This window comes from Ananas comosus, linkage group 20 (assembly GCF_001540865.1).
Source record: "Ananas comosus cultivar F153 linkage group 20, ASM154086v1, whole genome shotgun sequence".
Lineage (NCBI taxonomy): Eukaryota > Viridiplantae > Streptophyta > Magnoliopsida > Poales > Bromeliaceae > Ananas > Ananas comosus.
Window position 1 is genome coordinate 5,436,271 of NC_033640.1, and position 18,148 is coordinate 5,454,418.

Sequence of the window (18,148 nt, forward strand, 5' to 3'; positions counted from 1 at the left end):
TGCCACATCCCGTCCTGGGAGCACAGAACTTGCCGATCGTGGGATTTGCCTGTTTCCTTTTTCTCTCTTTCTTCTCCTCTTACCGCCTCATGATTTTGAGTTTTGCACTTTTATTCTTATATTTTTACTGTAGGAGTTACTGCTGCTTGATCTTCATTTTCTTTTACTTTTTTTAATTTATTTGCATTATTATAATGATTTTTTTCTAATTTTTTTTCACATATACCCTTAGAAAATAATTTTAATTACTAACAACTCTTATATTTTTCTTATATTCTTTTTCTTCTTCTATTTTTTTAGCCAACTTTGTTTACATTTTTAAAATTTTGTTATTATTTATTTTTATATTTATAGTCCTATAAAATTATCTAAATATTAATTAGTCCTTACAAACTTTTCTTTATAGTTATACATATATGTAGTGTTTTAATATATATATATATATATATATATATATATTTTGGGCATACCTATTGTACTGTAAACCGACTCTAAAATATGCATCAAAGATAAATTTCTGTGGTACAATAAATTATTTAATATTTTATATTACATATATTATATCATATTTTATTTTATAGTAGTAATTATCAAATACTGTATCAATCATCTAATTTTCTGTGCGGTGTATGGAGCATTAGTATGTAGCAGGTATATGAAAATATTTCTCCTCTCTTGAATTATAAGTGCATCCTATTAAACATTCTCTGCATGGCGGGTGTATATGTGTGCATACACCACATGCTTAAAATATTTTAATAGAGATTTTAAAATTAATTCATTAAACATAATTTAAATTGTCAGACTTTGTAGATCAGATATACTAATTAAATTTTGATATTTAAGCATTAGCCATCTAATATAAGTTACAATGTATAGAGTATTAATATACCACCACGTGCATGTAATAATTTTTTTTTTTTGCCAATCAATTTTAATAAGATAAAGACACCCTCACCTATTCTTCAATTTGAAATAACTCATCCAACTTTTTAACTTAGTTAAAAAAAATTATTTATAGAATAGTTATCAAAAAACTATTAAGTTTAATTGAATTTTTAAATAAAGTTAGTAGAATAATTTAACTCTAAAAATATTGAAAGTTACAAAAATAATAATAAAAAGTTATTTTTTATAATGTACGGAAGACTACTTTATACATTTTTTTTCTTTTTTTTTTTTTTTTTGCAATTTCTTTAGCTATATTTTTTCAATCTTAAAATTTTAATATATATATATATATAGAGTTGAGCTAGAATGCTCTCAAAAGTACCAAGGGGTTGGTGCTTTTGAGTTTTTAGTCATTGGATGAAGAGATGTAGGGTTGAAATGATGGTGGTAGGTGGAATAGTGTTTGATCAAAAGGTTATTAGTAATCAAGGAGTACATCCAAGGGCTAGAAACTCAAAAGCACCAAGGGGTTGGTGCTTTTGAGAGTATTCTAGCTCAATTATATATATATATATATATATATATTTTAATTGGCTAAAATATTACCTACCCGCCGCGAAGCGTGGGCTCTACATTAGTTTCTCATGGTATCAGAGTAGGAAGTCCTGAGTTGGAGTCCCGCCAGTTCCCTAGTCATTTAATTTCTTCCATTTAATTTTAGTCCACGCCTTCGGCTTATCAAAAAGTATCGAGCCCAAACATGAGGATATAAATATTAAAAACACCATTCTTTACCAGCTTAAGCTTAAGCTTTTTGAGAACAATAGTTGTTTCATTTAATTTAGCAGTAGTGGTATTTAGCACTTTCATGGAAAGTCGATGCATATATTAGTATTGTTGGACATATTGCTAGAGATATTGGTCCTATCATGGGTGTTATGGTAAGGACTTGGCGCGTGTGTTGGCTAAGTTATTACATATGCTAATTGGGTTAGAAGTATAGTAGTGAATGGTGGTAGTCTCATAGAAACTTAATGCATATGCCATTATGTCCAACATAATGACATGTACACCTTGTTCCATGTAGAGGTATATTAGTTATGTTATCATTTGGTCGCTTATTACCTTTGCCCTATTTATTGCTTATTGTCATTACTTGCCACTATTATGTCTCTTTTAGACATAGTGAGGGCAGATCGCCGCTTTCGGCGGTTGTACCAACTAGAAGCTTATTTTTATTTTCACACCCTCTTTGCTGATGTTTTTTTTAGAGAGCTTTCTATCGTTCAGAAGGCATGTAATTGCGAGAATGGCATCACGAACTAGTCAGACAACTGCTCTCGTTGGTCGTTAGTGTGGAACCACTTTGTAAGAGTGAATTATGTATTTAGTAACATTTTGGGAGATGAAAAATGTATACCGTAATTTTGGTAGTGATACAATGCCAAGAAGGTGGATCAATTGTGTTAAGTTTAAACTAGCAAACTAGTTTCACTCTTATGCTATATTGTACATGATCTTGTATGGGATGTACAGATTGTTGTATGCTATCGCTTCGTGCGGGTAGGAGAAACTCTGTCCGTTCATTGAGTCTGACACACACGCCCGGGTACCCCTTCGGGGTCGGTATTGGGATGTGACAAGAGATGAAGAGAGGGTTGGTAGGATAGAGTAAAGCGGCATAGTGAACTAGACAATGGGAAAAAAAAGTATTTCTAATCCCTTGCCTCTGGGGTACACTGGGAACGAACCCTATTCCAAGGTGGGAGAGAATTAACCTTAACGAGTTATTCGAGGATAAACTAGAATAACAGCTTTGATTGAGATAAACAATTCTTGTCAAATTTTCTTTTGTTAGGCAGAATAACTGGGATAAAATGTTTTATCCCTTATCCCATTAGCAAACAAAGCCTTACGGAATAATGCAACAAAGGAATAATTGAAGCATTTTCTTTACTTAAGAAGTTTGCATAGAATAATGGAATGTTAAGATATAAACTTAATGGATCTTTCTTCAGGATGGAACTATACATAAAGCTATGGGATTATGTAAAGAATCATGTAACTTATGAACACTTTGGATTGGAGGAACTATGTGATTACAAAATGTCAGTTTCATAGCTTAGTTTACTTGTCAATAATATCATAGATCTATGAATTTCAGTCATCACAATTCATACTGTCACGTCCGGGTATCAGCGGAAGCATACCCGATACATGCACAGACCCGCCATATACCTGCAGTATACAAGGCATCTATCAAAACCATGCTAGAAAAGTAACAATCAACCACCAAAGTCTAACACGGTATCAGAGCATAGAATGAACAAAGTGTACTAAAAGTACTACCAGCTAGAATATAACCAATACAACTCCACTAAAGTAAACAGGAAGCAAGGGTATAAAATTATAAATACAACTCTCTAACCATCACCAAAAGACAACTACATCACCAAAAGACAACTACATGTACAAGTGGTAGTCTCTCTATACACGGGTACACATCACCTTCGTCTACAACTCAAACACAGCGAGGTGATCACCTAGCAGTACTCCAAGCTACGCCTAGCTAGACGCGACTCCCTTGCCGCGATCCCTAGCCTCTTCCGCAGTGGATGACTCTGTAAATAAACAACAACATAGGGAGCGTGAGAACTATTAATCAATAGTTCCCAGTGGGTAAGCCGCCGACCTCAGCGAATTATACCACTAGGTTCATGATGAATAAAAGAAAGTATGTGCATCTATAACATGATAGGAATAACAATGATAATAAGAAATTATCATGCAACTATATTTCCAATGCAACAAGTAACTACTTTACACAAGTAACATGTCATATCATCTTGTAAATGCATACGATTTACTAGTGACCATTATATCAACACGATTTAGCTTCTTGGTTCAATTCATAAGGACCTACACAAGATAGTCCGGCTTGCGCCGCGCCTAATGGCCCCGTGGTAGTATACACTCCCCACGGTAATCCACTTCGGCACCCAATCCCGCACAGGCGAGCAATTTGTCGCGTAGGCCAACTCCGGAGTGCTGGCTTGTGGGGAGCGACCCTCACAAGCATGTGCGAATGAGCACAATGGCAAGCAAGCATGATCCATAGTATCAAGTCCTCAGTCGTCCTGTCTCAAACACGGAATGTCCTTTACCGACCTATAGGTCGGAATTTAAGTACAATATTAAATGCTAGTTATCCACTAGAACAAAGCTAGTAACATGGAGTACATGCTAGTTTCATGAATAAGATGCCAAGTATAACTTGTCTACACAAGTATATTAATCATGTTCTAATACCTGTTTCATATGTCCTATGCATCTACCACAACCATTAGGTTATAAAAAAACACCATGTCAGTCATGCTAGTCTAAGCATAGTACGTTCATTCGCCACTTGCCTACACAAACGTATGTGTTATCCTGCAAGGAATTTAACCTTTNGGGCTGAAAAACCACAGCAAAAACCTCTTTTACAGCTGCTACAACCTCCCTCACATCAGCTGGTCATCAAAAGTCAAGAACACACTCAACTTTATTACTATAGCATCAAACTATGCAGAGATTAGATAGTATACCTTTCTACAGCTCCCCCTCAACAAATCCCTGTTTTAGGGTTGAAGAAATACTGCCAAGACACCTCCTTCCATGTTTCAAGGGCTACTCCAAGCCTTCCAACCAGCAAGCATCAAGAAAGAAGTAGAAACAAGCTCAAATCACTACTTCAACTTCACAATAGCTCCAAAACTCTAGAGAGAGAGAGAGGTATGCAAACCTATTTCTTTGAGCTCCAGCAACCCTCAAGCAGCTGCAGGGGTCGTGCTGGGCTTTTAGAGATAAGCATTGGGTGTAAAATGACCAAGACAGTCTCACTGCTACGCAGCTGCTGTGCTGGGTACCGGTACCCAAGCATGCTGGTACCGGTACTCAATGCAGAGTGCAGAAATTGCAGTTTGCAATGTACTGCACTTCCGGCCATTTGATCGCTCCAATAACTTGCCGAAAACCTCTCGACAACCCTTCAAAAGATGTGGAATAGTTCCAATGGCCATTCTCACACTCGAACTTCGCAATTTGCCAAAGTTCAGTGTACTACACATCAAGGTTTAAAGTGCCGTGGCACGGGGGTGTGCCACTGTCTACCTGGCATGATACGGCACTGGCACGCTTCCGTGTCGACACATAGTACGCTTGCGTGCCGATGGATACGAACGACTTTGTACTGACACGCTTTGGCACGGAGTTATTTCAGTTTTTTTGGTTCCAATTAGCTCTTATAATGTTATTTTGAAATATTTAATCAAATAATTATGAATATTTACTATGTATAGCTTACTATACTCATCAATTAATATATTTGTAAGTTTTTTTGTATGTAAAGTACAATTATACCTGATGCAGAATAGAAATTTTTACAAATTAGAATTTTTAAAATGTAAAGACATCTTTTTTTCTTTTGACCATATTATAGTCTTTCTTTTATAAAATACAAAAAAATAATTTAAAAAATTATTTTAAAAAAATATTTTAAAAAGTATTTGAAAAAAATTATTTTTTTAATTAATTTTTTCAAAAAATTAGTATATCTATCAAAAAATTAAGCAATAAATTATATGACAAATAAATTAAACAAATTTAAGTATCAATTGATTTAATTTAGCTTTTAATTTTATCAGTATTTTCAATCTTCTAGCGCAAAAATAAAATTTTTTGTTTGATGTGGCTCAAAATTTGTTATTGAGTTCGATTTTGTTTCCTTAATTCACCAAAAATTTCGCGGTGCGATAAATTTTGATAAAATAATTTGTGAAGAAAAAATAGATATCTATGGTGGAAGCGGAGAGCTTGGACAAATCTTTTGTCCGTATATTGATAAACAAAAAAATTAAATTATAATTTTTTTGACTTACCTAATAAGTAAATTTTCGATTTGCAATATCTTTGGAGGGGCGTTGGGTACCCAAAATGCTTTGGATACCCCAAAGAACAAAACAAAAAGAAAAAAAAACGAAAAGCGAAAAATCAAAAAAAAAAAAAAAAAGCACAGTGCTGTGCCGGCACTGTGCCGTGGCACGCTATGCCGTGCCGCTCTGTCTCGTGCAGCACGGCGTTGCGTGCCGCGGCACGGAGGGGGGTCCGAGACCCCCCCTGTACGGTGCCACCTTCTTGGTGGCACGTACGTGCCGCCCCGTGCCATATGGCATGGGGCGGCACTTTAAACCTTGCTACACATGCTCTCCATAATTGGAGTATGTTTTCGTGTTGATGCTGGTTCATAGGTTGAGACGTTGGATCCTCTGCAAAATTGATGCTCATTTTTTTCTTTTGCCATTGCTCTGGAAGCATTCTCTTGGTGGGGATTTGTGATGAGTTGTATGCTTATGGGTTGGAGCACATGCGTAATTGATTGAAGCTAAGAAATAAAATGAAGATGGGTCTGACAAGTTCATTAGGAAAGGAAAATATACGAATGTGAACTCTCTTTTTTCTCAAATTGAAATTCATGATTATAAAAGTGTTCCTTATTTAAATTGTCTTGCTCAATTTCGTCTCATCTTTCTATAGTTCTTTGAAGTAGGAAGGTAATTCTTTCTCATCTCCCTTGTTATGTTACTGTTTCAGTTGGGGATTTTGGGAGGAATAATCAGGAGTGAGGATGCGGGCTTTTTTAGTTTGCTTTAGTTTGTAAATATGGACAATTCCATGTTTAAAGGTAAAAATTATTGTTAAGATTGAGCATTGCATATTGTTCTTTTCCTTGTAAATCACTGATGTTTATGATTATCATTTATCAATCATAGGTGCGGCTCGTTTGCATCCCTTGGGAAGGAAAGGAAAAGAAAAGAACCATGAGGATCTATGAATTCAAGGCGATGCTATAAATGACTTGAGATACCCACCAATTGGTGCTGATGACCAACACGGCCATCCAATTTTACCGACTTTGTGGCAGTGCCCGTTGACAACCAGTCTATTGATTATGTAACAACTGGTAGAGGGGTCTCCTCACTATTTTGACTCTACACACCTCCCACAGATCCTCCCCGCCAGCACTTCTTTCTGAAATGAACGATTCCATAAAGCCTTCATTAAGTTCTACCAAGTCGACTAGGAGACAATGCTACCAAGTGGACTTTAACTCCTCTCAAGGTCTTATGACTTAATTGGTTCAGTTAACATTTGCACGTGCCTTTCTTCGTTTGCCTTTTGGTTAAAGAATAAGAAAGAATTTCAGTGCTACTCCATTCAGAAAGGTTCTGCAAACTAGCCACTCGACAAAATGCCCCTGTGAAGAAGCTTAGTCTGCAGGTCTGTCATCATTAACTCTTTAACTCAATTGGCCCATTTTTTTGAAAATTTTTTTAAAAAATGCATCAGAAGATCACATCAGCACTTGTGTACCACAGAAAATTCCTGTTGACAAGCCCTAGGCATTTCAGGGCTGCAGTTGATCATCATACAGAAGAAATCCTAGATGTACTGCCACCAGAATGGTATAGAGCAGGCTATGCCCGGTTGTTCAGACTGACCCAGAAGTTGAGAAATGTAGAGCTGATTGATGGAAGATTAATGAACACCTGTGATGGTTCAATCATCACAGATGATCATATCATGACCCAAATGAATGCCTTCAATTCACTTGCTAAGGCCTTCTTCAGATCTCCTCCTTCGAGGCATCACTCCAACAAGAATGGTACTGCTTGCTTTCAAAAGCCATGTAAAAGGGACTCGGTGACAATCAACTCTCTTACCAAAGTTTGTGATTTGCTTAACATCTCAGCTCAGCAGAGGAGTACTGTGAGAGTAACATTGTGCCCACAAGTCACACAGCACCATATATGGAGGGGAGCACTTGAGCAGGTACTTAAAGATCTCAAATACGAAATGGATTCTCGCAACATCAAGAGTCCAACATTTCAGATGGGCGCGCAGATTGTTTCCACATGCATCCAGTTTTTTGACGGTACAAACGATGTTTCAGCCTCAGACTCTCCTTTATGGATGCGGCCAGCACCCATGAAGAAAGTGGAGAAGCTGCAGCCATCCCGTAAGTGGGAAGAAGTAGTAGAGATGTTTGTGGACCTCTCCAAGTGCTTAGCCAAAGAGGAGAGGTTGGCATATCATGTATCAAAGATAGAAGCAATGAAGGAAGGATTGTACCAGATTAAGGATATCTTGACTGAGAAAGATATAACTTATAAGGAGGCCCGAAGACAAGACTGTCTAGTGCAGAAGAAGCTGTCCAAGAGCTTGGGCCACTCATCAAAGTGTTTGTTTACTTTGCTTCTTTACTATCTCTATGGGTCTGTCCGGGATATTGAAGTGGAGGTTTGTGGACCATTACGGGGTGGCGGTGATAAGTTTAGTATGTGTGTTGGGAAGACGTTGACTTGGGATGATGAGCGGATTGTGTTGAATGGAGTTAGGCAGCTGAGCAGAGCTCTTGGAGTGCTTAAATTTGTGTGGGAAACAGCACGTGTGAATGCAGCATTGGAGCTACATGGGCATTTGTGGTGTCTGGATGCGAGAGAAAGGACTATTACATACAGAGGACATGTATACAATGTTCATGGTCTATGGCTTTGATATATCCATACAGCTTGAATTTTGGTATGTATCTCTGCATTCAGACCTTGATTAGTTGGCAAATTTTAACATAATGCTGATGACTTAATTTATACTGCTTGCAAAAGCCTTTTTGTTGCTAAAGATGAAGTAGTGCTATGCAGTAGATAAACATACTAAGTCTGAGAGAGAGACGTCTAAATTTATGCATTCTTGGGACACTTCACTTATATAGTCCGAGACTTTGAGTTGGTGTTACTAAACTAAATTTTCTTGACATCCTATGGGTTTATCTTAAGAATGCTTGGAAAGGGTCAAATGTAGTGCTACATGTAACTGGAATCTCTGTAGCTGTTGTAGCACCATACTAATTTGTCCCTAGAACATTCATGAGTTTTCTTCAACAATGAATTCAATTTATCACCCTAAAAAATGAAGATATGGGGATTTTAATATGAAAAGCGCATTTGGTGAAATCCTCTTAAATTGCAACAAACATGTCGACAAAACAAAGTAGAACTTTCACACTGACGATGACAGCCCTGAATTACATATCCAGGTCAAAGACATTTTGACTGACAAAGAACAACAAAGGACGAATCTGAGAGGCAGAGAATTTCAAAATCCAGGGACTCTTCACCCATCGCGTTCTCTTGTTTACCTCATTGGATGTTTGCCGAAAAAATATTTTCCTAACATACCAAACTTCGGCACAATTGAAAGGACTCCCTTGAAAACATTTTTAGATCAACTTAACCTAGTGGGCTTGCATACTTATTAACATGTATAGTTCAACGAAGAAGAATTCGCTAGATATTGAAGTTGCATCTCATTCTGAATGAGAATGCTCAACCTACAGGACAAACTAATATGCAATGATTGCTTGTCACGTTCTATTCAGCAGTTGATGCTTTAATTCCATAAATTGGTCTTTCGACAATTCTCTGCAGCCATTGAAATATGTTTATTGTTAAAGAAGGAAATTAAACGATAGGATGATTACAAATATTGTGAGGAGCTTTAGGGACTGTCATTATTAATAAGATGTGGTTACCTTGAGAAAGTATGCGTAGTAATCATATATCGAGGAATTAACTCTTTGATTAACTTGCAGTAGCTATGAAAGTTTGTCTCTATGACATGACATGTACACCTAAATGCTTTGGCTGATATGTTATATTTTCGATCGTAAAACACATTGGATACCACAAATGGTCCCTTATGTATTGTTGATGTGTTAGCATACTCTTGTGGCACCTTGCCTACATGCATCAACCAAGTAGAAGTCTCATCATGTGTGCCAGCATATCAAAAACAAATAAGCACAACAATTACGGACCTGTAGTAATACTCTTTGCAATAAATGCTAGTTTGAGCCACATTCTACTTTCTGCTACAATAATATATTTTCTAGGTTCGGATATAATAAAGTTACTTTATTTCTGGTGGAAATAGAACGGGATGGCAAGCAATTTGCGTGCTTCCCTTTGGGGTACTTACAGAGCACTTTGGTGATTCACTTAACAAGCTGGGGAAGGTATTACTTTTTTATATGCATACATGGCAAATGCTCAGAGTTTCTTTATTAATAACAGATAATTTCTACTTGTAACTTAATCTTACTCTATGACAACTAATAGAATGACTCAAATTATACAAGACATATTTGGAAAATAGAAGTTTGAGGGCTAGGCATGGTTTTTAAGCTGGTTGCATGGGGTCATGCCGAGAACTTGTTAGCACAGTGCCGCACAGTGTGTGTCGTGCTGTGCTGATGTGTGTCGGTCATAAAAATATCAGATGAAATACTATGGGATGCAATATTTATTTTCTTTGATACCAATATATCAAATTGCTTATTGCATTTCTTTATCAAATCTTTTGCACTTTATTGGGATAATTATTTGATAAAGAGGGTTTTGAGCCGTCCCATTGGTACGGGAATTGTTTCGTACTAATATCTTGTTATATCCTACATTTCAAAAGGGAAAGAGAAAAGAAGAAAAAGAAGAGCGAGAGAAGGGAGAAACTCATCAAGAGTTTCACCTGAAATGTCAGGTTTCGGATCCCAGATGTTAGGTTTCGGAACCTTGGCAATAGAACAGGGTGGAAGTGTTTCGGGTTCTGCAGAACCACAAAGTTGGTTTCGGAACCTTAGTAGTTTCCAGAACCAATTATTTATAACTAGAGCTATTTGTTGTTACAAAGTAACTTATTGCTATCTACATCCAACCATTTAACATTTAACAATCTAAACCTGGTAATTCTATGGATGGTACTTCGTGTATGGAAAATCGTAAACTAAAAATCAGATGGTAACCTGGAGACATGCAAATGATTGGTAGGATTTATGCTTCCATAGGGTCTAAAATTTAAAAACTGTCGGGTCTCCTTATTGGTTGGTTCTATCAATTCCAAAACCAAGTTGAAGTAGCTCATAAGTACGTCACTGCATGTTGTTTTTGTTGTTTCACATTTACATAAAATGTTGCTTGATGCTAGTGTTTTTGTATGTTCGTTAATCCTTGTTGAGCAACATGTAGCTAATGCAGTCATAAGCATGCTCTTGGTAGGACCATAACTGTTACAGGGGATAAGAGTGGTGTAAGAAGGGTGGAGAGGGGAGATCAGAGAGGGGAGATCAATTGTTTGTTGAGGAAGAAGCTGTTACACACTTGTTGGTTGAATGCGGGAATCCAAGCGGAAAATAAAATTTGTAAGGCGCACCTCACAGGTGAGATGGGTATAATTGCCATCCCTGTTGGTTTATGATTTGAACCAATGGGCTAATCAAGTACAATGATCCTCATGTTGCAAGGGTTTATGGGATCCCTGATATACCTACAGCATTTGTGATTATGCTGTCCAAAAGTCCAGCTAGTGAGAGGAAAACTTGGAATGGGAGAATTAAAATCAATTCGTAATCAAATTGTGGATTACTTACGCTCAGCCAATCTTTGGATGATTTATGTTATGCTTTTCTTGGATGTCTTATTCTGCCTATCTCTGTGTACACCCAGGAAAACTCAAATTAAGTGGACAGAGGCAGAGACGCTCTCCGATCAAAGGGATGAGTAGAGCAGGCCATGGAAAACATCAAGTTTTAATTTTTATGGTGTTTTGGAGTTTTTGCTAGTTGCTCTATATATTTTGTGCATGGTGGGGTTGAGTCGTGGATTTGGTTGTAGAGTTTGCATTGTTTTGGGTTAGCCATTTTAAATTCCCAATCCCCTGCTTCTTTATAAAGGGATTGATGATTTGAGATGTCCACCAGTCCAGGTAGGGGTTAGAAATAATTATTTCTTACAAAAAAATACAAAGGGGGAGGTCCTTTTTTCATTTTTGGGAAAGTATTTGAGTGTTGGATATTTCTGAAGGTACTGAGCATTACATGTTAGCTTACGCTCAAAAGCAGCATGGACTGCGATCCATGTACCAGCATCTCATAAACTCAAATCTAGCGGTTGTGAACTGTTACGTATGATTTAGAAAGCTTATTTCCTTAGCTATCAACTAGTCGCAAAAATCAACGGTACTAAAAAAAATAATTGTTGCTTACGTGAGAAAATTGGATATTAAAATTATGATTTTTAATGTATAGGTCCTTTAAATCTTCTACATTTCATTTTTGGGGTAAATTTTTAAGGCTTTTTAAGTTTGAGGTTTTTTTGCTACGGTGTTTTATTGGCCATAGTCCATGCAATGATTTCTTTTTCGTGAGGCACAACAAATCAAAGTGAATCATTTCTTTGCATTCTTTGCTAAGAAAATAATGTACAATGAACAATTGATCACTTGTATGTCTTGCGTATGCTTCAGTGTAAATTAAACTATTAAAATAAAATTGATCAAATGGAATTCAGCTTGGAATAATTAAGGGTTGACGGGTTTTTTCTTGTAGGGCCGAGCTCCAATGTAGTTGCCCGGCGGATAGTACTCGCAAACAACAAAAGTGTCGCCTGTCGCGCACGTGATCTTGGCGCATCCGAGCTGCTCGGTCGTCCGCCAAACAACTTGGGTGTAGTGGCTGCAGTCGGGGCCAGAGCAGGAATTGTTGTCATAGTGGTACCATTGATTCTCTGCCACCCACGCGCCCACCGCCTCTGCCGCGGTCCACCGGTGGCCTTGCCCCCAGAAGATGTTCTCTCCGTAGGTGTATCCGGGCGAGTGCACCAGTTGGCAATCTCCACGCCGCTGCACTGCATACGCCTTGGCGTACCTGGCCAACCGGACATTCCACGTTAGTGGCGGAACCCCCACCTGCTGCCGTGCCGCGTTGTGGGTCGACAGGAATTCTGCGTTGGTGGTTGATGCCCTGCCGATGCTGTCCGGTTTGGTGTTGTCTGTGGTGTCCGTGTTAAGGCATAAGGTGGTGGCGGCGGCAGAGACGGAGAGGATAGCTAAAACTAGCTTGCAGTAGGGAGAGATCGAGAGAGCCATATTTTGTGGTTTGTACTTTGGAGGCGGATAAATGTGGTGACTAATGATGTCGAGGATGCTATTGATAATTGAGGGGGCTACTGTTATATAGAACTACTACTGATGAGTTTCTTCAGAAGTAAGGTTTCTCCGTAGGTGGAGTGTTTGGATATGTTGATTTCTTCGGAATGTATGTTTGATTTTTAGGGGGATTTGCTTCTTTTCTCAATGTGTGTTGATTAGAGTGCACACTAGACGGCGGATGATTATTTTAGCTGTGGCTGTAGTTGTCCACCATTGTTTTGGGTTCAAGTTATCTAATATTCGAATCTGAGCTCGATCCGCAAATGTGACCCGGCATCCAGACCCGAAACGAAGTCGGACCAGTAATCCAAGTTTCGGTACAATGATGTTTGGTTTCGTGTGCTATTGTCGAAAATGATATGAGTTTTTTTTTTTTTTTTTTCAAGAAAAAAAATTGTTTATTAATAAATGATTCGACAGAAAATGAAAATTATTTTTAGAGAGTATTTGTTTTGTTTGGTTTGGTTTATAATTCATTGTGGTTGTTTTAATTTTCAATTTTATGGTCGGCTCCCAATTATCAAACCACTGTATCGAACAGTAGCTAGTACAGAAGGATTAGGGGCAATTTTATCCATCACCAACTAATAGGGGCCTGCGTAATTTTTTTTTTTTTTTTTTTTCTAATTTGCTTTGGATCCCAGTGAATCATGACAAAGTGGTAATACAAAATTGACATATGCCTGGGAAAGGAAAAAAAAAAAGAATTTGGAGTAAAATTAATTCAAGTAAATGAAACAGGGAGGTCTATGTTTGTAAAATAAATTTTACAAAACATTTGTAGATTTCGTGCATAAGAGATTGGCCTCGAATACGTAGCAAAACTTGGAGAGCAAGGCCTGGATTGGACGGTCCTGATTGCAGGAGTACTAAGGGGGAGAGGGAAGCGCGTTGTGCGGTAAAGCTTCCCGCCTTTTTCTCGGCCTAGTATTGCTTCGTTGATCAACGCGCACGAATATTTGTCCCTTTTTTTACTGTTTATTTGGAAATAAATATGCAGATGTTACCCGTCCCGCTACTATACTCTTATAAGTACAATCGCCCTCGTACTTATAAGTTGTTTTCGATGATAGAGCTTCCGAATCGATGATCCATACCGTTAAATATTATCTAAAGTATTTAAAACTTCTAGAAATCAAATTTCATAATTTTTCGACATTATTTACTACGATCAAAAGCTCACAAAATTGACAATTTTAACGGCCGGTATGTGATACTTGCTAGTTTAACGGTGTAAAAGAATTGGAATAGGTTGAATTTTTGATAGAAAATTCTATTCACTATCTAGATAAAGATCAATAACTCCGATCTTAAATTGAAGGATCCGATCATTCATTTTTAGGACGTCGTTCAATTTTAACCGTTCATGTTATGCCCGTTTGATGGACTTTATTATGATTTCGAAAAATTACGAAATTTATTTTTTAGAAGTTTCAAATACTCTAGATCATATTTAACGGAGTGGATCGTCGATTCGGAAGCCCCATCATCGAAAACAACTTATCAGTATGAAGAGCCCAATACTCATAAGAGTATAGTACCTCTACTCCAGATGTTACATAAATTATAGTGAGATAGAATTTTAACTGTTGGATTAGGTGAAATTTGGTTTCTAGATATTTCAAGTAGTATAGATTATATTCAATGGTGCCAATCGTCGATTTAGAGGCTTCATCTTCGAAAATAAATGAGTGACAATAGAGCTCATTTGTTACTGATAATATTTCAGCTCAACTATCTATATATATAGAGAGAGAGAGAGTGAGTGAGCTAGTATGCTTCTAGAAGCACAGAGCCTTCCGTGCTTCCAAGTCGTTTTCGATGTTGGGACTTTCGAATTGACGATCGGTTCCATTAAACTTGATCTAGAGTATTTGAAGTACCGAAAAAATAAATTTTGTGATTTTTCGATATCAATTGCCTAGTGATCGAAGGAGCTCAAAATTAATAATTTTAATGACCGTGGTGAGCCGTTTGCAAGTTTAACGGTGTAGAAATATTCAAATCACGTGAAATTTTGATAGAAAATTCTTTATACTATATAAAACAAGATCAATATTTTTGATCTAAAATTTTAATGTCATATAATCATATTTTGTAAGATTTTTACTTTCAGCTGTTAGTTTTGAGCCACTTCGATCACTAGGCAAATGATATCAAAAAATCGCAAAATTTATTTTCTAGATACTTAAAATACTCTAGATCAAGTCTAATGGAACTGATCGTCAATTCGAAAGTCCCAACATCGAAAACGACTTGGAAGCACGGAGCGCTCCGTGCTTCCAGAAGCATACCAGCCGCACTATATATATAGAGTCCGGCTGGGATACTATCGATAGTACCAAGGATTTGGTGCTATTGAGTTTTCCACTGTTAGATTTAACCCTCTGATTATTTTTATCCATTAGATTATACTATTCAACCAACCACTCACTCAACCCTAGGGGGCCCACATCATCCTAACCACCCATTTCTCAATCTAAGGGCTAAAAAATCAATAGCACCAATAGCTTGGTGCTATTAATAGTATTCCGGCCTAGTTCTATATAGAGTCCGGCTGGTATACTATCGGTAGCACGGAGACATCCGTGCTACCAAGTTGTTTTCATTGATATGGCTTCTAAATCGACGATCGGCTCCGTCAGGCTTGATCTACACTATTGAAAGTATTTGGAAACTAAATTTCATAATTTTTTGACACCATTTGGCTAGTGATTAAAATGTCTCAAAATTGACAATTTTAATTGTCGATGTGATACATTTGTGAATTTAACAGTATAAAACAATCCAAATTTGATGAATATTTTGTAGAAAATTTTTTTCACTATTTTGAGTAAGATCAGTACATCTAATCTTAAATTCAAGTCTTGTATCATCATTTTTTATGAAATTTTTATTTCCAGTCGTTCATTTTTAGACTACTCGTTTGATAGATAAATGATACCGAAAAATTATGAAATTTAGTTTTCAAATACTATCAATAGTGTAGATCAAGCCTAACGGAGCCGATCGTCAATTTGGAAGCCGCATCATTGAAAATAACTTGGTAGCACGGAGGTCTTCGTGCTACCGATAGTATACCAGCCTAGCTCTATATATATATATGATAGATCTTCACCTCAATTTGATAATCGTGGAATTGGGTTCTCTTGAAGTTACACATGCATCCGGCCTCTATAGGAATCTACATGAGGTTGTTGATTTGATCGATGCCCTCACCGGGGTGCTAGCTCTCTTACAAAGGACCTCTTTTTTGCTAGAAGATGGAAGAGAGAGAAGAATAGAGATGACGGCTAGGGTTTTCTAAAAACTCCCTTATATTATATAGAGAAATATAATTCTCTTTTTAATAATATAATAATAACCATTAAGGATAAGTACAAATCTAAATTTAAATTTATCATTTTCTTAATTGGTTAGATCGATCAAATTCTAATTTGATTCGACTTGAACTTTATCGATTATATATATATATATATATATATATATATATATATNATATATATATATATATATATATATATATATATATAGCTAGGCTTGTATACTATTGGTAGCACGGAGACCTTTGTGCTACCAAGTTGTTTTTAATAATGCGGCTTCCAAATCGACGATCGGCTCCGTTACACTTGATCTACACTATTGATAGTATTTGAAAACTAAATTTCATAATTTTTCGGTATCATTTATCTATCAAACGAGTAGTCTAAAAATGAACGACTAGAAATAAAAAACTAAGCGCTTGGTGCTATTAGGTTATCAGTCCTTGGATGAAAAAGGTGTACGGTTACGATGATGTGGCCCCCTAGGATTGAGTGAGTTATTGGTTGAATAGTATAATCTAACGGGTTAAAATAGTCAAAGGGTTAAATCTAATGGCAGAAAACTCAGTAGTACCAAGCGCTTGGTGCTATCGATAGTATCCCAGCCGGACACACACACACACACACACACACACTCTCTCTCTCTCTCTCTCTCTCTCTCTATATATATATATATATGCAAAGAGAACACCATATTGATAATATATATACAATACTATTTATAGTACTGAAGTTTCGATACTATAGCCTCATTTTCAAGCTTAGAATGTTCAACTCAACGATCCGCACTGTTTATATGATTTAGGGTATATGAATAGGAATAAAATTTTAATTTTTTTGACATTGTTTACTTAATAATTAAATCATGCCAAAATGAACAGTAAATATTAAATAATCTTTAAAATTTGAGGATAAAACTTTTGAATTCAAGAGTAAGGATGTAGACCTTGATCTAAATAGTTTAAAAAATTTAGGCTAAATTACATAAAACCCCCTTGTCGAAACCTGATTTTTTACTTTTCCCCCCTGTCATTTAAAAACCTATACTTTGCCCCCTTGTAAAATGAAAAATGTTCACTTTGCACGCCCCCTGCCGTTAGTAATCCGTTAGGGTTCCGTTTATAAAATATTATTATATTTTTTTTTATGCCAAAAATGCCCTCAGCTTTCTCTCCTGTGAACATAGTGAGGGGCAAAATGGTCATTTTATCATCACAGTTCACACCGTACCCCCCTGTGAACATTTTTCATTTTATAAAATGTAGGTTTTTAAATGACATGGGGGGAAAGTGAAAAATCGAATTTTGACAGGAGGGTTTTCTGTAATTTAGCCAAAAGTTTACTTACAAAATTTGAATAAATCTAGATTCTTTCACACCACTAAACTACAAACTCGCCATAGTAGTCATTGAAAATTGACAATTTTGAAATGCTTTGATCATAAAGTAAGTTATATCGAAAAATTATAAAATGTTATATCTAAAAACTTCAAGTACCCTAAATCAGTTTTAATAGTGTTACTGGTTGATTTTAACATTCTAAGATTGAAAACAATACTATAATACTGGAGCTCCAGCATCGTAGATATTATAAGAGTCTCGCTCTCTCTATATTGAGACTTCCTTTGAGGTGTGCTTGGGTCACAAATCCCATCGACTTGGCATTCACGATCAAGCAGCCATAGACCACCAAGGCGGAGAGTGAAATGGCAAAGGCATAATGGTTCTTGAAGGGCATTCAGAAAGTGTATAGCGAGGTGGAGCGACAACTGCAAAAATCTCCGTAGAAATATAAAGAATGATATGATTGGCATCGAGTAAAAGGTGACTTCCTAGAGAGTGATCTCGTTTGGCTCC

General features: G+C 36.7%; 2 protein-coding genes across 8 annotated transcripts in view; one reads left to right on the top strand and one right to left on the bottom strand.

Moving 5' to 3' along the window:
* The window catches only part of LOC109725739, a 29,044-nt gene extending 15,816 nt beyond the window's left edge, over nucleotides 1-13,228 (top strand). For 2 of the 7 annotated variants that reach the window (XM_020255065.1, XM_020255064.1), the window contains 3 exons: nucleotides 6,523-6,613; nucleotides 6,702-8,511; nucleotides 12,368-13,228. In XM_020255065.1, coding sequence (XP_020110654.1) covers nucleotides 7,270-8,487 — 1,218 coding nt within the window. In that variant the 5' untranslated portion in view covers nucleotides 6,523-6,613; nucleotides 6,702-7,269 and the 3' untranslated portion in view covers nucleotides 8,488-8,511; nucleotides 12,368-13,228. The other 5 variants (XM_020255067.1, XM_020255066.1, XM_020255070.1 and 2 more) reach the window with 4 other exon arrangements.
* Nucleotides 12,340-12,906, bottom strand: LOC109726084 (pathogenesis-related protein PRMS-like). Its single transcript, XM_020255513.1, has one exon. The coding sequence runs from the start codon at nucleotides 12,904-12,906 to the stop codon at nucleotides 12,340-12,342; it is 567 nt and encodes a 188-aa protein (XP_020111102.1).

Excerpts from the sequence above, each read along its gene's own strand:
- LOC109726084 (XM_020255513.1), bottom strand. The coding sequence starts at position 12,906 with ATGGCTCTCTCGATCTCTCCCTACTGCAAGCTAGTTTTAGCTATCCTC.